General features: G+C 36.4%; 2 protein-coding genes across 2 annotated transcripts; both read left to right on the top strand.

Moving 5' to 3' along the window:
- Positions 1-1,609: 1,609 nt before the first annotated feature.
- LOC104897678 (transmembrane 9 superfamily member 1) lies at positions 1,610-7,569 on the top strand. Its single transcript, XM_010684629.4, has 12 exons — positions 1,610-2,043; positions 3,563-3,755; positions 3,891-3,995; positions 4,219-4,236; positions 4,330-4,427; positions 4,523-4,675; positions 5,165-5,299; positions 5,395-5,561; positions 5,799-5,893; positions 5,974-6,347; positions 6,457-6,730; positions 7,152-7,569. The coding sequence occupies exons 1-12, from the start codon at positions 1,951-1,953 to the stop codon at positions 7,217-7,219; spliced, it is 1,773 nt and encodes a 590-aa protein (XP_010682931.1). The 5' UTR covers positions 1,610-1,950; the 3' UTR covers positions 7,220-7,569.
- Positions 7,570-8,935: 1,366 nt separating this feature from the next.
- Positions 8,936-16,753, top strand: LOC104897599 (transmembrane 9 superfamily member 1). Its single transcript, XM_010684552.4, has 12 exons — positions 8,936-9,372; positions 10,554-10,746; positions 10,883-10,987; positions 11,198-11,215; positions 11,314-11,411; positions 11,500-11,652; positions 11,909-12,043; positions 12,126-12,292; positions 12,572-12,666; positions 12,817-13,190; positions 15,575-15,848; positions 16,371-16,753. Exons 1-12 carry the CDS (start codon positions 9,265-9,267, stop codon positions 16,436-16,438), a joined length of 1,788 nt encoding a protein of 595 aa, XP_010682854.1. The 5' UTR covers positions 8,936-9,264; the 3' UTR covers positions 16,439-16,753.
- Positions 16,754-18,259: the final 1,506 nt, after the last annotated feature.

Genomic DNA, 18,259 nt, shown 5'->3' on the forward strand with positions numbered 1-18,259 from the left:
AAGGTCAAGTTTGGGTTATGATTTTCGACTGAAATTAGAATCAGGTCGGGTTTGGGTTAGGGGTAAGTGACCTGAAATATAAATTAGGTCAACCTGAAATTGACCTTATCTGACCAGATTGCCAGCCTTAGTTCAATCAAGTTTAATATGTTTAATAAGTTTCAATCAGGTTGGTAACTTTTAATCAAGTTCAATTAAGTTTAATAAATTCCATTTATGTCGATAAGTTTCAATCAAATCCAATAAGTTGAATTAGGTTTATTAAGCTGAGATAAGTTCATATAAATTATGTTTAATTCAGATAAGTTCACGATTTTGAAGTTGAATAGAACACACATCTAATTTAATTTAGTCCACCATTGTTGGATCTAGTGATCAAGGGTTTGTAATTTGTATCTAGACTATAGAGGAGGCGATTTGGAGGTGAGTAACTTGAAATGTTCTTACCTTTTCACTGAAAAGAGGTTTCCTACTCATGTGAGTTGTGTAGAGGAGAAATATCAATGAGACACAAAATTGAATACTTACATATAAACCAATATTTATGACTAGTAGTTACTGTCATTTCATTTATCTGTATATTATAAATAAATGTATGATTTATCACGTCCGATCGTAATTTAAAAACATTCTCGCGGTTATGTCTTTGAATAAAATGGTAATAAGTTATATTATACATAATCAATAAATTTTATAGGAAGAATCTAAACTCCCTCCATGATACAATTATTACTTTTAGTATAATGAGTGATAGAGGGATCAAATGATATAGTTCGTTTGTTGAATTATTCAAATAACGATTTTATGTATATCACACTCGAATGTGTATTCATATTGACTACGGAGTAAAGAACACTCATTTCTCCAAATTAAACTTTTAATCTCCTAACCATTCTTAGCTTTTAGTTCATACAATGAAGTATTTGGTGAAAAACCAAAAACAGAGCTTTGTACAGAGCAGCAGTTTCATCAATGAGGAAGTGACTCTTACAACAACGAAGAAGCATAGACTCAATCGCATATTTGAAATGAGATATAAAAACGTGCTAGAAGTGAACAAACGAAACCAACTTTAAAAAACAAAATTTAAAGTGCATTTGCACGTATAATATCTTATTTATTGCCCCCAAATACTGCAACATAATTATTTTTCTTTTTTGGTGTAAATAAGCGTATAAGTGCATTGATGTAAATGAGAATCGATCCCATGTCTTAAATATCATCTTGATAAGCTTTTGCCAACTAAATTAGATGACATCCACCAAAATATAAATCTTATACTTTATAGGTAGGGAATAACATTGCTTTTGACTTGTTAAACAAAATATATGTATTTCATCTAATTATCTTATGTAACATATAACTCAATTATTCTTGTTTTTCTTAAAATCCTTTTTTCTGATATAACGCATACGAAATTCAATTTCATATTTTAAATAGCATTCTCATACAATATACTAACTCAATCAAGAGTAATCAACCCTCAAATGAAGTCAAGACTCAAGAGTCATGACCAAAGACCTTTAAATTGGGCTACAATAATGACCAAATACAAAGAAGCCCAGCAATGTCATTAGCTTAATTCTCTAATTATTTATTCTAAAATAAAGATCTTGTTAGGATCTAAATCCCAAACTTATGAATTATGACATAGAAGTACTTAGCATTTCTCCACTATCCACCATTAATTATCATCATAAACATCTTCAAGAATTAACCAAGATCTCTCTTTTTTAAGGGAAAAATTAATCAAACATTAAAAACAACAATTAATGTAAAGTACTCAGATACTCCAAGTAACAAGTCATCAAAAATAAAATAAAATTTCCCAAGATTCATCATTTTTTTTTCGATTTTTTTAAAAAAGAGTTCATTCTCCTTCAAAAGAACTCATCTTTCAGCAGATCCGACCGTTGGGTGAGACCAAATTCTCTCTCATCTACAATCATCATGCTCACCACCACCGTTGGATCTTTCTCTATCTTCATCTTCACCGTCATTTTCGTCACTTCCCCTGTTTTTGCCTCTGAATCTGATCACAAGGTACTTGTTTTTTTTTCTGTTTTCATTATTATTTAATGCATTTTTGTTTTATGGGTTTGATTTGATTTCTTGTTAATTGGGATTTAATTGTGTTACAATTGATAAATTAGATCTTGGGTGTTTAAATGTTTAATTTGTTAGAAATTTGGTTGAATTTTGTAGAATTGGGGTTTTTTTTTTTTTTTGGGTTGATTTGTTTGTTCTTGTTGATTTAGAAATGCCCTTGTGAAAATTTGTTGCAAATAATTGAAAGAATAAGTTTCTTTTTAGTTGTATTAGTTTACACTCTTAAAGGACTGATTTTTGGGCGAAATTATAGGTTTTTTCTGTGATAGGGGTACAATGCGTTACATTATAAACGCAATTCTAATAAATTTTTGTTGGAATATTTGCAAATAGTAGGAAAATTGTTTGTTTTTGTGGAGATTTCAAGCATATAAGGCTTATAATTGAGTCATTTTTTTTTTTAGTAATGTGCATGATCATTGGTTTGCTACTGTATTGAGCTGCAAACTGTTAATCTGTGGAAATTTGACTGCCATGTTTGAGAATGTATAAGTGTTTAGATAGCTCATTCGGATTCGTCGTGAAGTTGTGACTTGGAGGTTGCCAAATTCATAGTGAAGCAAGATAGGTTTAGAGTCTTTATTCTCAAAGCTGAGTTTTATTTGGACAATCTTGAGTGGTTGATCTGTATTGAAACACTTCTGAGCTACAGTTTTTGTAAGCTGAGTTTTTTTAGATGGTTTTCGGATAACTTAGGAACCCCCGCATGGTCGTTGGTGTGATGGAAATTTTGCTTTTCTTGAAGGAGAGGTATAAATGTAAATCAGATATTGAATTCTTCCATCCACAATCACCTTAAATAGATCTTTGATTAAAGATTAAATTCGATGGTTGATATTGGTTTAGGATAGGAGCTTAGGAAGGAAGTTTCCTGTTGTACTCGCATTTCTTTACATGAAGAGCAGTAGGTATTACTACTATAACAAGAACAGTAGTGATACACATTCCTTGATCTTCGTTGGTCTGAATATATACGGATGAGTGCATTGCTAAGAAATTTATATTTAGGCTGTTGTAGTCAGCTTGACCATTCAAGACATTTTTCTGCTTATTCTCTCTTGTGCCTTGCCCTTTTTAGTATTTTGGTGTTAAGTAGATGCACTACGGGCAGCCTAGGTCATAGATTGATAGTCTAGCTGTTGCTTGAAAAAAGTCAGAGGATTCATTCTCATGTTGGCTGCAATATGAGCTAATTAGTCTGAAATACCTTTTCCTTCCCCAGATAGATTCATTCTTTTTTATCTGACTGGTGCATTTCCATTTCCACACCTTTTTAAAATATTAAAAGTTATTTTTTAGCATTTGTAGAGGTGTTCGCCTGTTTTGTCTCAATGCTCGCTAGCAACGTTGTGCAGATCACATACATTACTAGGGGCTGCACATGAAGCTTGCTAGTTCCATAAAATGTTGGAAACTCACATATCTCTGTTCTTGTTCTTTTGAATTGTTCTAGTATACAGCAAGTGAACATGTGACTCTTTGGGTGAACAAGGTCGGTCCATACAACAATCCACAAGAAACTTATAACTACTACAGCCTTCCCTTTTGTCGTTCATCTGCAAATTCTGGCCACAGATGGGGTGGCTTGGGTGAGGTTCTTGGTGGTAATGAACTCATTGACAGCCAAATCGATATTAAGTTTGGAAGTAAGTATTGGCTCTTTATGCTGATATTCCTTTATAATAACTACTCTCTCCTTCCATCTGTGTATGGCTGTGTTTATGCACTGCATATCTTTTACCTAATACTTAGAAATGATGTTCTACTATTTTATTTGGCAGAAAATACTGAGAAGACAACCATATGTGAACTTGAACTTGATCCTACCAAAGCCAAACAGTTCAGAGATGCAATTGAAAATTCGTACTGGTTTGAGTTCTTTATTGGTATGGTATTCATCCATGACACTCACTATATGTATCAACTTCTGCCGTTTATTAATGATACTCATATAGTCAAATATCACCTTCTTTCTTTAAGTGATATTTCTGTGAATGAGGTCATGCATTATCTTTGTAGTCTAGTTAAATATGTTGCCTTTTGTGGCTTTTGATTGCTTGACTAACTTTTGCTTTCCTTCTGACTTCCTGGCTGCTCAACAAACTCCAGATGATTTACCTCTATGGGGTAAGCCTCTATATGTTCCCTGTCTGCGTTTTGTTTCTTTAATTTTGAAATTTCGGTTTTAATTATCTTTAACTTATTTTTCATCATATGCAGGTTTCGTGGGAGAACTTCATTTTGATAAAAACATTGAAAATGCTAAGCATGTTCTATATACAAACAAGAACTTTATTATCAAATATAATGATAATCAGGTTACTTCAATTTGACCTTAACATTGTAGCTCTTTTGTATCTTTTCTTTTGGACCTCATAATGCCAACCATAGCTTGTGATTTGTAATTCTGCAGATCATTCATGTTAATATCACTCAGGATGGTGCCAAGCCAGTGGAAGAGGGGAAGGTATATGACATGACGTACACAGTCACATGGATTCCAACAAATGTTACCTTTGCCAAGCGTTTTGATGTGTACCTTGATTACCCCTTCTTTGAGCATCAGGTTTGCACCTCATTGCACTGAAGTTTTGTTATGCTTTTTACCCCTGACATCATGAAGCGGAGAGTCTTGTCTTTGTAGTTTTGAGATTGTATTCTGATGTCATGTGGTTGAGTTGCCAAATTTGAAATTTTTTTTTACCTTCTGGAACTAGCAGAAAGTAAGTGTCATTTACCATTATGAATCCATGTCATGAAATGGTTAGTTATTGCGTTATTGACAAATAATGCTGTTTTGGTATTACAGTGCTGTCGTAAATTGACAAGTAATGACAACTAATGATGTGTTGATATCTTAAATGATAGATAATATGTTTTAAGAAAAAGTTAAGTGAAAAAATATTATAATATGAAGTACTATTTTGTTGCATAAGGAGGCAGGGAGTACCCTCTCCTCCCCCAGTCCACCCCTCTTTCCACAAAAAAAAGGAAGATGAAAAGAAAAATTGATCTTGCATTACTTTGTGATTGGACCTATCTCATTTTTTGGCAGATCCATTGGTTCTCCATTTTCAATTCGTTCATGATGGTCATCTTCTTGACTGGGTTGGTGTCTATGATACTGATGCGGACTCTGAGAAATGACTATGCGAAGTATGCTAGGGAAGATGATGATTTGGAAACCTTGGTGAGTCTTTGACTCTCTTTCCCTCTTTGTTTCCTTTCCGTTCCCAGCCTCAATAAGTTAAACAGCTTCTGCTTAACTTGGATGTCCGTGATCAGGAAAGGGATGTCAGTGAAGAGTCTGGTTGGAAACTTGTTCATGGGGATGTTTTCCGTTCTCCTCGTTATTTGGCTCTGCTTACAGCTGTTGTTGGTATTGGGGCGCAGCTGACAACTCTGGTTCTCCTTGTCATCATTTTGGCGATTGTTGGAATGTTGTATATAGGGTATGTGTATGAGATATTGATTGTAGTCATATGTCTCTGCATTATGTTATTTCTGGAATGTCTAATTTACAATTGCTGTGCACCATCACGTGATCAACGATTTGAACAAATATCCTGTTTCTCCTATTGCTTTCCGAAAAAATTGTTGAGATATCTGTATCATACTACGTGTAAGCCTACAATCCCACTACTTCTAGTTACAATACTTTCTGAGATTACCCTGTTGTATCATTTCAGGAGGGGAGCTATCGTCACAACATTCATTGTTTGTTATGCCTTGACTTCATTTATATCAGGCTACGTGAGCGGTGGAATGTATTCCCGCAACGGTGGTATGTTATATTCTTTACTTTTAACTCCATTCTTTTCCGATGTTACTGTTCTGAAGATAATTGTTGGAGACTCTTGTCAGGTAAAAGTTGGATAAAAACGATGATCCTGACAGCCTCCCTTTTCCCGTTCTTGTGCTTTGGGATTGGATTCATCTTGAACACTATTGCTATATTCTATGGATCTCTGGCTGCTATCCCCTTCGGAACTATTGTTGTAGTATTTGTCATTTGGGCTTTTATCTCCTTCCCTCTCGCACTCCTTGGCACTGTTGTTGGACGGAACTGGAGTGGATCTCCAAACAATCCATGTCGGGTCAAGACTATCCCTCGACCTATTCCGGAGAAGAAATGGTACCTAACTCCATCAGTGATATCTCTTATGGGTGGGTTGCTGCCCTTCGGGAGCATCTTCATTGAGATGTATTTTGTGTTTACATCCTTTTGGAATTACAAGGTACTGCCCTCTTTCCATTTGCCATCTTCTCAGTAATTTCTCCAGTGTATTGTCCCGCCGGAGGCATGCTCATGCTTTCTTATGTTGTATTACGGTATTATCCTTGCAGGTGTACTATGTCTATGGCTTCATGCTCCTTGTATTTTTGATTCTTGTCATTGTTACTGTCTGTGTGACGATTGTGGGGACGTATTTCTTGTTAAATGCTGAGAATTACCATTGGCAATGGACTTCATTCTTTTCTGCTGCTTCCACTGCAATCTATGTCTACCTATACTCGATTTACTACTATCATGTGAAGACCAAAATGACGGGATTCTTCCAGATCAGCTTTTATTTTGGTTACACTATGATGTTCTGCCTTGGGTTAGGAATCCTTTGCGGTGAGTATCTTCAGAAAAACTTTCTCCTCTGATTCATCTCTCAGTTTGTTACTCAATGCATCAAGAGCTTGTTTTAGTTCAGTTTGATGACCATACATTCACATCAATACCATCTCATTGATCATAGATATTCACTATAATGCTATGTTTACTCAACACTCTACGGATAATTGGCTGTCCGACTTGGATATAGACACTTTACACATTCTTTTGGATCAAAATATTGTATATTTTTAATAAAAAGCCCCATTCTGACATCATAATGCATAATGTTGAATTTTGTTAATGCATAATGCTATTGATGCATAACAGAAGTACCCAAGTCTGAGTAACTTAGCTATTGATGCATAACATTGAATTCTAGGTTTAATGATGACCACTCATGAATTTAACCCTATCTATCTGATCTCTAAAATAACAGGGGCAGTTGGATTCCTAGGCTCCAACTTATTTGTACGAAGGATCTACAAAAACATCAAGTGCGACTAAATTGTGCAGTGTCTCATGAACATGTTTGTTTTGTGCTGTCAACTCTGTTGCTGTCACAAACTTGGAAAAGGGATACCTGTTCAGGAGATGGATCTCATAGGACCAAATACCAGAAAATTGCCTCATCAAGAATTGAGAAAGCGAGTTTCAGGGTACCGGCAAAGCTAAGCTTTGTGGGAATATGTAATTTTTGTAGAAGATGCAATTTTTTCACTGTAACTTTAGTAGTTATATACTGGAATAGAAGAGATGTGATTTGGGTAGAACACCCTTCATTCTATATTTTACAATGGTCTCTTCTTGCCATTCTCACACTGGTGCATAATATATAAAGATTTTACCCTTGTTAATGGAGTCTTCATCCTATCATTTTTGCTTCACAAAGGGCTAATGGCTCGATTGCTCGATTAAATGCTATGACTTCTTAACGCCATTGCCCACACCTTTTTCTTCTTTCTATTCTTTTCAAGTTATTTAAATGCAAATCACACCTTCTCTTATTAGTTGCTCAATGTTTTTAGTGGCAAAATTACTTTTCATTGTGAACTCTACTTGATACACATTGTGTCTTTAATAAAAAAAAACACACATTTGAGACATTCTTCTCGCAAGGGATAATACACATTTGATGTTCTTTTTTGTACTGTAAGAGAAGTTATAGGAGGTGCTCCTCGCAAGAGGAATTCCTAGAGTTGTAAATACAATGGCGGCAGATTAAGAAGAGTTACTATAATCATTAATGACTAATTGTGTAGAAAGAAGATGTCGTACATTAGTTATCGGATCGGCGGCTCGATTAGCTTCTTTGTAAATCTGTCCAATTTTCCACTATCCAAAGTGTTGGAGTAGATGTTGGATATTAGTGATGATTGGCTTAAGTTTTCGCGAAACTAGCCATCACTTTTCACCTTGTTGTTGATGAGAAGGTTATCATCCTTAATATATAGTTTTTTGATGTCGAGATTGATGGCCCGACAAATCATGTCATGAAAGAGCCAAGGCTTCAACAATAAAGGTCGGAGCCGTTCCTAGGTGGTAAGCATAGGCTTCGATTAACTAACCGAGATGGTACTTAAAGATAATAGATGCTGTTGTAGAGACAATTTTAAAACGGAGGAGGGGGAATCGACTCCTATTTAACCCTAAGGGGAAGACCCCGTGAAAAGAGAACTTATCGTGGAGTCAATAAGGTCCAAATAGGTTGAAAAAACCATTCACGGCGAGAGAAATAAGCTATGTGGGATATCCGATGCAAGTTATGCTTCTCACCGTTAAAAAAAAACAAGCATTTGATTCTTTCCAAAGGCTTCACAGAAAGAAGATTACCCGTACTAAAGAATTCTGTCTACTTCTATTCATAGATCTCGCAAAAAAGTAATAAATATCCGAATTCTTCATTCTATAAACCACACTCAAACTATGTCGGAAGTATGATGATCCATTCTGACCCTACTTAAAATTATTCTTGACTTAAAATGAACATATTCATATACTACTTAAATTGGTGGATGTCATTCAGTTTAGTTGGTAAAGTCTCATAAGAATAATATCCAAAACGTGAAATCGAATCTCATCTATATCACTATATTATTACGCTTAATCGCTCATTTACAAAACAAAAAATATACTCCCACACAAATTGAAGTAACCCTACCCAAATTGTACACCAACCCAACAAGCATATACCATGAAATTTAACCACAACTCACCCAAATTAAACCCATTTGCCAGGTAAGGAAAAAAAAGAAAGAAAGAAAGAAAGAAAGGGAAACCAGATTCATACATCATAACTCATAAGTAGTGATGAAAAATCAAGATATGAAATAAGGTCAATCGAACCACAGCACATGGTTTTTCTCTCTTCTCTTCTTCATCTGCGCTAGTACCAGAAACGTCGACGAAAGAAGAGTTTCTGAAAAACCCAGAAAAAACCCATCTTCAATGCGTTAAATCTACTTGAATTTTGCAAAGTTTTTCACCCATTTTTTTCACATTTCCGAAGATTTCCACCGTTGATTTTGGGGGGTGATCTTCTTTCATTAGCCATGCCCGCCACCGTACGATCCATCTCCATTTCGACCTTCTTCTTCTTCTTCATCATCACTTTCTCTCTCTTCTCTTCGCCTTCTCTCGCCTCTGAGTCAGATCACAAGGTTGGTACACTTTTACTCACACTCTCTCAAAATGAAATTTGATTTGTTTCTGAATATGGGTTTTTATAGGATCTTTTTGTTTTATTGTTCAATTGAAGTTTGATAGTTTTTTTGAGCTGGGTTTTAGCTGTAGATCTTGGATTTTGATGTTTTTAGGTTTGTTCTTGTTGAAGTATTGGGTTGGAATTATGTTTTTTTTTTGTGGGTGTATGTTAATTTTGTTGAAAATTTGGATACCCATTTAGGTTAATTGAGATGGGTTTGTTAAAATTTGGTTTCTTTGGAATTGGGGTTAGGGTATAAGCCTCTCAGAGATATTGAATTGCTGGATTTGTTGTGGTGAAAATTAAATACCTTTTTAATTTGCTGTGATGTGAAGATAGAGTCAGAATTGGTTTAGAAAAGAAGGTAAGGGTGAAATTGGAGAAACCTTGTTCTGCTGCTAATAGATCCAAGTCCATGCATCTTCGTTTCTGTTCAGCATCTTTGACTTATCTTTCGCAGTCCGATTTCGGGAATTGGTGTAGATAATGTAATCTTTAACGATTTGTGAAGTGAATTGCAGCAGCTTTCTTGTTTTAGTTTTTTTTTGCAAGTTTGTGTTCTTCATATTGATCCAACCGGAGATAGAACTAAGTTTGTTCTGGATGTAATGTGAGCTTCTTGTTTCACTTTTGTGTCATAAGATGTCTATAGAACGCGTTGCCTGTAAATTTAGTTATTGAAGTTGATGAGAGATTATCAGGAAAAGCTTTCAAGTTTTATGTAGGATAAACTTGACTAGAAACAAAGCAGGAGAGGTTAATCAGATTTTCTATAAATTATGAGTTTGTTGGTTAGTGTCTTTATGGCTTCGGAAGTTGCAGATATCTGCAATGTACGGACCTATTGCTTGTTACCTTAAAATCAAAGAATGTTTCTGATTCTGTGTTCATGTTGAAGACTTCAAGGTAATGCTGCATATTAGCTGTAAGCTTTATATATTTGTCGCCATGAACCTCTGTTGTTTGCTGGGGTCAGGTCCTCTATGTCTTCTTCATTTTTTTGGTGCCTTAACAATCATGCTCTTTCCTATATGTGCATATGGGTGTGGTCATCCCTGTATCTTTCATGTCTTTTCTTTGCCTTTTGCGTTGTAGAAAAGCTGACATGCCTTTTCTTTGTCCTTTTTATTCTTCAAGTATGAGCCAGATGAGCAGGTAGTTCTATGGGTGAACAAGGTTGGTCCTTACAACAATCCCCAAGAAACCTACAACTACTTCAGCCTTCCATTTTGCCATCCGCAGGGAAAGGTTGCCCATAGGTGGGGTGGCCTGGGTGAGGTTCTTGGTGGGAATGAACTTGTTGACAGCGGACTTGAAGTTAAATTTAAAAGTATGTATAGTTTACGATTTTCGAAGAATGTATGTTGATTTTGTTTTACGCCATTGTCCCTGGTTTCCTCTCCTTTCCAATTGTCCTTTATCTACAAATAGCAAGTTATGACATCAGTAGCATTTCCTTCTGGCAGAAAATGTTGACAGGGCTTCCATTTGTGAACTTGAACTTGACCAATCTAAAGCAACACAATTCAGAGATGCAATCGAGAATTCATACTGGTTTGAGTTGTTCATTGGTATGTTGTCCATTTAATTTGCCACTGAAATCGTTGCATTACATTCTGTTCCATCTCTTTCAGAAATGAGGTTGGACATTGGAGTTTGACACTATCTCCTCAGCTATATGTAGCTTGTTTTCATTTTTTTCTATTTTATATAGCTTGACAAAACTCTATGCTGACATTTTGCTTTCTCTTTCCGATACTTGGCTGCTCAATGCAACTCAGATGATTTGCCTCTGTGGGGTATGTCTCTAATGATGTCTATTATTTCAGCTTTAGTAGTAAAATGCTACTCCGTGTTTTATCAACTTCTGTTTCTTTGTTAATTTTCTTTTCTGTAGGTTTTGTGGGAGAGCTTCGTTTTGATAAAACTGGCGAAAATGCTAAGCACGTATTGTACACACATAGGAACTTCTTCATCAAATACAATGGAAATCAAGTAAACTACAATTACTTTATGGTGTTTTCTACATACATTTCTTAGATTTATATATATCCCTGCTCTTTGTAACCTCGTACATCTGCAGATCATCCATGTTAATCTCACTCAAGATGGTGCTAAGGCAGTGGAGGACGGAAAGGTGTATGACATGACCTATTCTGTTAAATGGATTCCAACAGACGTCACCTTTGGCAGGCGTTTTGACGTTTACTTGGATTACCCTTTTTTCGAGCACCAGGTTCTTCTCAACCTTCTCTAAACTATTTCTTTTGCTTTAGAAGATTAAAATTAATATAACCTAGGCTGTTAGCTTTTAACTTTGTTCACTAATACATGGATTATAACTTAGATTATCTGAATAATTGTATTTGCTTATGGATTTTGAAAGTGACAAACATTACATGGCTTGTCAATATCTTTTACTGGACAAGCCCCCTCTCCCCCAATAATATAAAGGAAAAAAGTTCTTATGAAGGATGTTTTACTTGTTGCAGATCCATTGGTTCTCCATATTTAATTCCTTCATGATGGTCATCTTCCTCACTGGTCTAGTTTCAATGATATTGATGAGAACCCTTAGAAATGACTATGCCAAGTATGCTAGGGAAGATGATGACTTGGAAACCTTGGTAAGATTTCTCTTATACCAGGGGATTTTATGTGCTCCAAATATTAGAGTCGTTTTATAGCCTAAATCACTTTATATCACAGGAAAGGGATGTTAGTGAAGAGTCTGGTTGGAAGCTTGTTCATGGAGATGTTTTTCGACCTCCTCGCTATTTAGCTCTGCTTACGGCTGTTATTGGTACTGGAGCTCAGTTGGCAACTCTTGTTCTACTTGTCATCCTTTTGGCAATATTTGGAACGTTGTATATAGGGTATGCAAAGTTACTCTATATTACAGTCTGAATTAAATATATTCTGCATAGCGTTCGGATTTTTGCTAAATAGGCAAATGGTTGCTATTTGTGTGCATTTTCTTAAAGCATCATTTCCTAATTTCAGTAACTGATGTATGAAGTGTTATCCTTTCTTAAATCTTAACATGTCTCTTGGTATCATAGTGCACGTTCATATAACCGATAAGGACTTTATATTTCTTTTATTTAATAAGATCGGTTTATAAGATACTTTTTGAATGTGTCTTGTTTTTACAGGAGGGGAGCAATTGTCACGACTTTTATTGTATGTTATGCCTTGACATCATTTATATCAGGATATGTCAGTGGTGGCATGTATTCTCGTAATGGAGGTATGTTGGAATCCTTGTCAGACATCTATCTATATTTCCTTCCCTCTACTTTTTTTTCCTTTTTTTTTTCCCGAGGTTGATTACTGCTGCTATATTCTTAGCTTTGTTATATCATGTGTTATTTATGGCTCCCCACTTTTCTTGCTTCAGGGAAAAACTGGATAAAGGCAATGATTCTAACCGCTTCCCTTTTCCCATTTATGTGCTTTGGGATTGGATTTGTTCTGAACACGATCGCTATATTCTATGGATCTCTGGCTGCAATTCCCTTTGGGACTATGGTGGTAGTCTTTGTCATTTGGGCTTTCATCTCCTTCCCCCTTGCACTTCTTGGGACAGTTGTTGGAAAGAATTGGAATGGTGCACCTAACAATCCATGTCGTGTGAAGACTATTCCTCGACCTATTCCAGAAAAGAAATGGTATCTAACACCTTCAGTCATATCTCTGATGGGTGGATTGCTTCCCTTCGGAAGTATTTTCATTGAGATGTATTTTGTCTTCACTTCCTTTTGGAACTACAAGGTAAACATTCCTAGCACCTCATGTAGCTTCTGTGGTAAATGTGATTTTACTCTCCTTCTGCCTTGTTCTTTATTTCAAATTCTTGGAGATGTTATTTTAGTCTTTGAAGTCTGAAACATGATCTGACCTTACATATGTGAGGGTTGGGGGGATAACGAGACATGATAAAAGTATATGCAGACGCTGTTGGGAGCTTGAATGGTAGATACTTCATTGGATTTTCTTTGAAGGGGCTTTTTTTATTCTGTTGTATGCTTGGCAATGAAATTGAGGGGATCGTATTCTCGCACTTTTTTTTGGGTGGGGGGTGCGGGGGATCATGTTGGGGTTACTGGTTGGTATACATGTTTCAGGACAGGAGAAGGGAATCATTCTCTTATTTACTCAGTGTCTGGTTGGGCTTTATTTCAATTCCCTTTCCACTTATTTTACGTAGTGTTGTTGGGTTAAGGACAGGGGAAATGAATGGATCCAAGAACGAGAGAGGAATGGAATCCAAACCCCTTCATTTTCACAATTTGTTGGTAGGAAGAGTATACTCTTTTTCAAGGCCCAACAACGCAAATTGCTTTATTCTTCTTCTCAACAACGCAACAACCCAGCCTTTTGATGTTCTTTCTCTTTCCCGACATCTATTCCCCTTCGCTTCAACATTGCTGGTGTTTCCTCTTTTTTTTTTCACCCTCTTTCTGCAACCACCACTGCGTACCACCACCTCATAGAGGTTTTTTGCCATTTTGGTGGTCAAATTCGACCATTGACGTTTTAGATCTAGAGGTTTTGGTTGAATTCGACTATCTAAAGTCATAGTTCTACTGTGGGTTTCTCTGGAAAATACCATCACTCTGGATCTTGTCTTTTAGCGATGATGATGTGGGGAAAGTATGACCTTCCAGTTAGTGGTTGTGGCGGTGGATGGGTGGACATTGCTGGTGGAGATCATGATGGTTGTGGTGGGGCAGACTCCATTTGGTGGTTTGATACTTCGGTTGGTGGGGTCACGTGCATACAAGATGGCGAGGTTATGATTAGTGGAATGTGCTGTTGAAGGTGAGAAGGAGGGCACAGTTTAAGTTGGGTCTTACGAGGGAGTGAGGGTGGAGGTTTTAGTCTGGTGGTTGTTTCATAGTCATCAGAGTTTAGGGGGTTTTGAATTAGAATTTGGGGGGGGGGGGGGGGTCTGGACTGAAGCGTAGCCATAACTGGAACCATGGGGAAAGGGTATATTTAGAAGGCACAAAACCAGAGACCATTTAATGCAAACAGGGATCTTGATTTCCTTTCCCTTTTTTGAAACCCTCATACCAAACAGCCCCTCTGTTTTCCTAAAACCCTCAGCTAAGATTCCCTCTCCCCCATTCCCTAGGATTTCAATTCCCTCCTTTTTTCTTGATAACACTCCACAAACAGAGTAATTCCCTTAATTGTAGTGTCCAAGCAACCATCATCCTCCACTCTGAACACCATGTTCGTCTAGCCCACATAGTCACCAATGTACTCTAAGAAGTTCCATTAATTGCTTCATCCTCTCCAATCAACTCATCATTGTAAAATCCACTACCACAACAATGTCAAAATAAAGTAATCAATCATCAGAGATAATTATAAGAAAAAGACTAACACAACCATAAAATAAACCACTGCGAGAAGTGCAGCATAAAGTGTATGTAGAAGTCAGGAGTAGAGAAAGAGAGAGAGAGAGGGAGAGAGTAAATCCTTCACCACAAGGGAGTTCACAACTTCACACACAACACTCAAGAACAAAAGTGGTTGCTGCATCCACAAATATAAACGAAGTAAGAAGATCTATCATGGCTGAGATTCGGCCACTTGGTGAACATGATTGGCCATCGAGTTTTCTGATATGCAACCTTTGTCCTTATGCCAGCTGTGAAAAAATGGTTGAGATAGAGGTACTGGTTGTCACCGGAATCAGTGGTGGAAAGGTGTAAGAGAGTGGAAGGGGCTCTGGTGGTGATATGAGGAGATATAAGTGATGACAGAGGAGGAAATGGTGGAGGCAAGAAGACTTACGGTGAGTGGGAGTTGTGGTTTTGGGGCTGAGGATGGGGCTAGGAAGAGCGATAAACTGCATTTTGTACTTGGGTTTAGATTCCATTTGTTCTTATTCTATATAGCAAACGCCGAAAGGAGTTGACTTTCACTCCTCACTTTTTTCACTTTTGGGGGGATTCATTCCCCACTTTCACCAACAAAAATATTGTATTCCTTTCTTTGGAAAAAATATTTTCCCTCTGAGTTAAATGACTCCTTTTATTCACTAATTGCACTGTCTCCTTGTCGCGCTTATGGTAATTCTGTTGATTTTTTGTGTCGTATATGCTCTCCATCTTTGATACCTATTTATGGCGTGTTCCTTTCAGGTGTACTATGTTTACGGCTTCATGCTGCTTGTCTTTCTGATTCTGATCATAGTCACTGTGTGTGTGACAATTGTTGGAACGTATTTCTTGCTGAATGCTGAGAACTACCACTGGCAGTGGACTTCATTCTTCTCAGCTGCATCCACTGCCATTTATGTATATCTGTACTCTATCTATTACTATCATGTCAAGACCAAGATGTCAGGCTTCTTCCAGACGAGCTTTTATTTTGGCTACACAATGATGTTCTGTCTTGGATTGGGGATTCTTTGTGGTAAGTTTTTTGTTAATATGCCTGAAGTTCATTCCTTTCTTCCATCTACAATTTGTAGCTATGCAGCATTAGGTGCACTTCTTTGTTTCTGTTCAGGATATCCGTCAGTTATGTGGAAACTGGACAAAAACTACGCCTTTTTAAATGTTCATTTTTCCCAATTCAAGTACTTGGTTTTTTTTTTTTATGTCCATAGTTCAGTTTATTTTTGTCTGTCTTATCTATAGAAGTTCTACTGCAAACTTTAACACTAGGATAGTGTATCCCGAGAACTCCAGCCTAGGGTTTTTTCCTAGGGCGCTGAGTAGGTTCTGATGTTCTGTCTATAGTTTTGCAACATTCAATCCTTGAGACTTGAGGAAGGAAATTGAAGTGAATGTTCGTGAGATTATTTTGAAAATACATGTGGCATCTCGATACTTTGTTAGGAGTCATAATGATGCAATCAGAAGAACGATTATGCTTACTCATCCTTACATTTTTTTCCATTAGTCCTTGTTTTAACTTGTTTCTGTATATCAGGAGCGGTTGGCTACCTCGGGTCGAAACTTTTTGTACGAAGGATTTACAGGAACATCAAGTGTGATTAGTGATCTGATCATCCAGTTCGAGATTATCTTTTTGGCTGATTGAATCAATCACCCCATTGACGGGTTCTTGTTTCAGATGGACTATCATGGATGGGATCTTTCTGCAAGAAAAATAGGTGGTTAGACGAACAAATGCTTGATTGAGAATAGTTTGTGGGAATGTGCAATTTTGTTGGGTTCCCTAGATATATGCAAATTTTCACTGTAATTTAGTCTTATACTGGAATGAGATAGTAGATTTTCACGTTGCTAGCTCTGAAATTGATGTTACTATTTTACATGCATAATTAATTAAGCAGGTTATGTTATACTTAATTAACAAGTGACTAATTTTTATTTTCTACATACAATACAAGCATTACTGCCTACTAAACAAATTCTGATTGGCGACTGTCTTTATTGTGTTCTTTTTTATACCCAAAATTTAACCAATTATCTTTCTGTTGACCTTTAATAATCTTTTTGGTCCTTAAATAGAATAACATCCACATTTTTGGGGTTGCATGTATGTAGGTTTCACTCTCTTACTACTTTTTCTTGCTTCATCATATGCAATTATGGACTCTTTTGTCTTGAACAAATCTATACATTTTTCTTGCTTTTATTGTATCAACACTTTTTCTTGAACAATTAAAACACCTTCTCTTAGGTCTGTTCTCCCCAACTTATTTTCAATTCAGTTCAATTCAGTTCAATTCAGATCAGTTCAGACCAGTTCAGTTCAGTTCAGCTCTTGACAATACTTTTACTCTCACATATCACTATTCATTTCAGTTCAGTTTAGTTCGGTTCAGATCAATTCATTTCAGATCAGTTTATTTCAGATCAGTTCATTTCAGACCAGTTCAATTCAGTTCAGTTCAGCTATTTTATGCCGAAAAAAACATGTCCTAAGCATGACGAAAGTATTCAGCCTTGTGTAGTCACCACTCAGTTAACAAGATATTGCATGTTTTTGTTAGACTGTGTTTCATGTGCTAGTTTTGTGGCACGTGGAGTACACCTTACATGCTGTTAAGCAATGGCAAGCTTCTCAAGTGTGTGTGTACGTTCTATATCTCCAAATTTGATGAATGCATATGCTCTTCGAGATGTAATGACTTGCCTTGCTTTATCAGTTAGGCAGGTCTTTTTTATTCTGATACACCTAGGTGCAGGCGGTTAGGCCCCATTCTTTTGTAATGAGAGAAGCTGAACTGAATTGTAAAAAAGAAATGTACAGGATTGAACTGAAAGTAAGTTCAAAATAACAGGACCTTATATATTTGTAGTTAACATGTTTACTTCACATGCACACACTTACTGACTGTACTTGTATGTACGTTCTATTTATATATTCGATACAAGAACTTTTTAAAAGACATCTTTCTTATGGCCTAATCGAGATGCCAACTAGAAATTCCCTAAATCATACTTGACCTAGACGAAAAACTGAATACAGACACTGAATTCGGAGTGTGCTAACACCAAGTCACACCTCATCTTCTCCATAATCATAATACATAGTTACATGCACTGATACATACAATCAAACTCGTCTAAAAATCATATTAATCTAAATATTGCTATGTGATACACAGATACAGATATAACCAAACACAAGCGAAAACACGTGAAACTTACCCACAAAACCACATAAAATCAATTCAAGTCACTCCCACCTTCCTTAGCTTCCTATACAAAAAAGCTCTCAATTCAGTTAAGCATCTAACTATTGATCTTTTTTATCCTTATCATCCTAAAAAGGAACAAGATCAACTTTTTTTCATTCGAATAAAAGAACAAGATCACCTCGTTGTCCCTTTCATACACACACTGACA

The sequence above is a fragment of the Beta vulgaris genome, chromosome 1 (assembly GCF_026745355.1).
Source record: "Beta vulgaris subsp. vulgaris cultivar EL10 chromosome 1, EL10.2, whole genome shotgun sequence".
Taxonomy (NCBI): Eukaryota; Viridiplantae; Streptophyta; class Magnoliopsida; order Caryophyllales; family Amaranthaceae; genus Beta; species Beta vulgaris.

Coding starts and splice junctions, on each gene's coding strand:
- LOC104897599 (XM_010684552.4), top strand. CDS start 9,265: ATGCCCGCCACCGTACGATCCATCTCCATTTCGACCTTCTTCTTCTTC. Junction 9,373..10,553: donor CCTCTGAGTCAGATCACAAG/GTTGGTACACTT, acceptor TTATTCTTCAAG/TATGAGCCAGATGAGCAGGT. Junction 13,191..15,574: donor CTTCCTTTTGGAACTACAAG/GTAAACATTCCT, acceptor TGTTCCTTTCAG/GTGTACTATGTTTACGGCTT.
- LOC104897678 (XM_010684629.4), top strand. CDS start 1,951: ATGCTCACCACCACCGTTGGATCTTTCTCTATCTTCATCTTCACCGTC. Junction 2,044..3,562: donor CCTCTGAATCTGATCACAAG/GTACTTGTTTTT, acceptor GAATTGTTCTAG/TATACAGCAAGTGAACATGT. Junction 6,731..7,151: donor TGGGTTAGGAATCCTTTGCG/GTGAGTATCTTC, acceptor CTAAAATAACAG/GGGCAGTTGGATTCCTAGGC.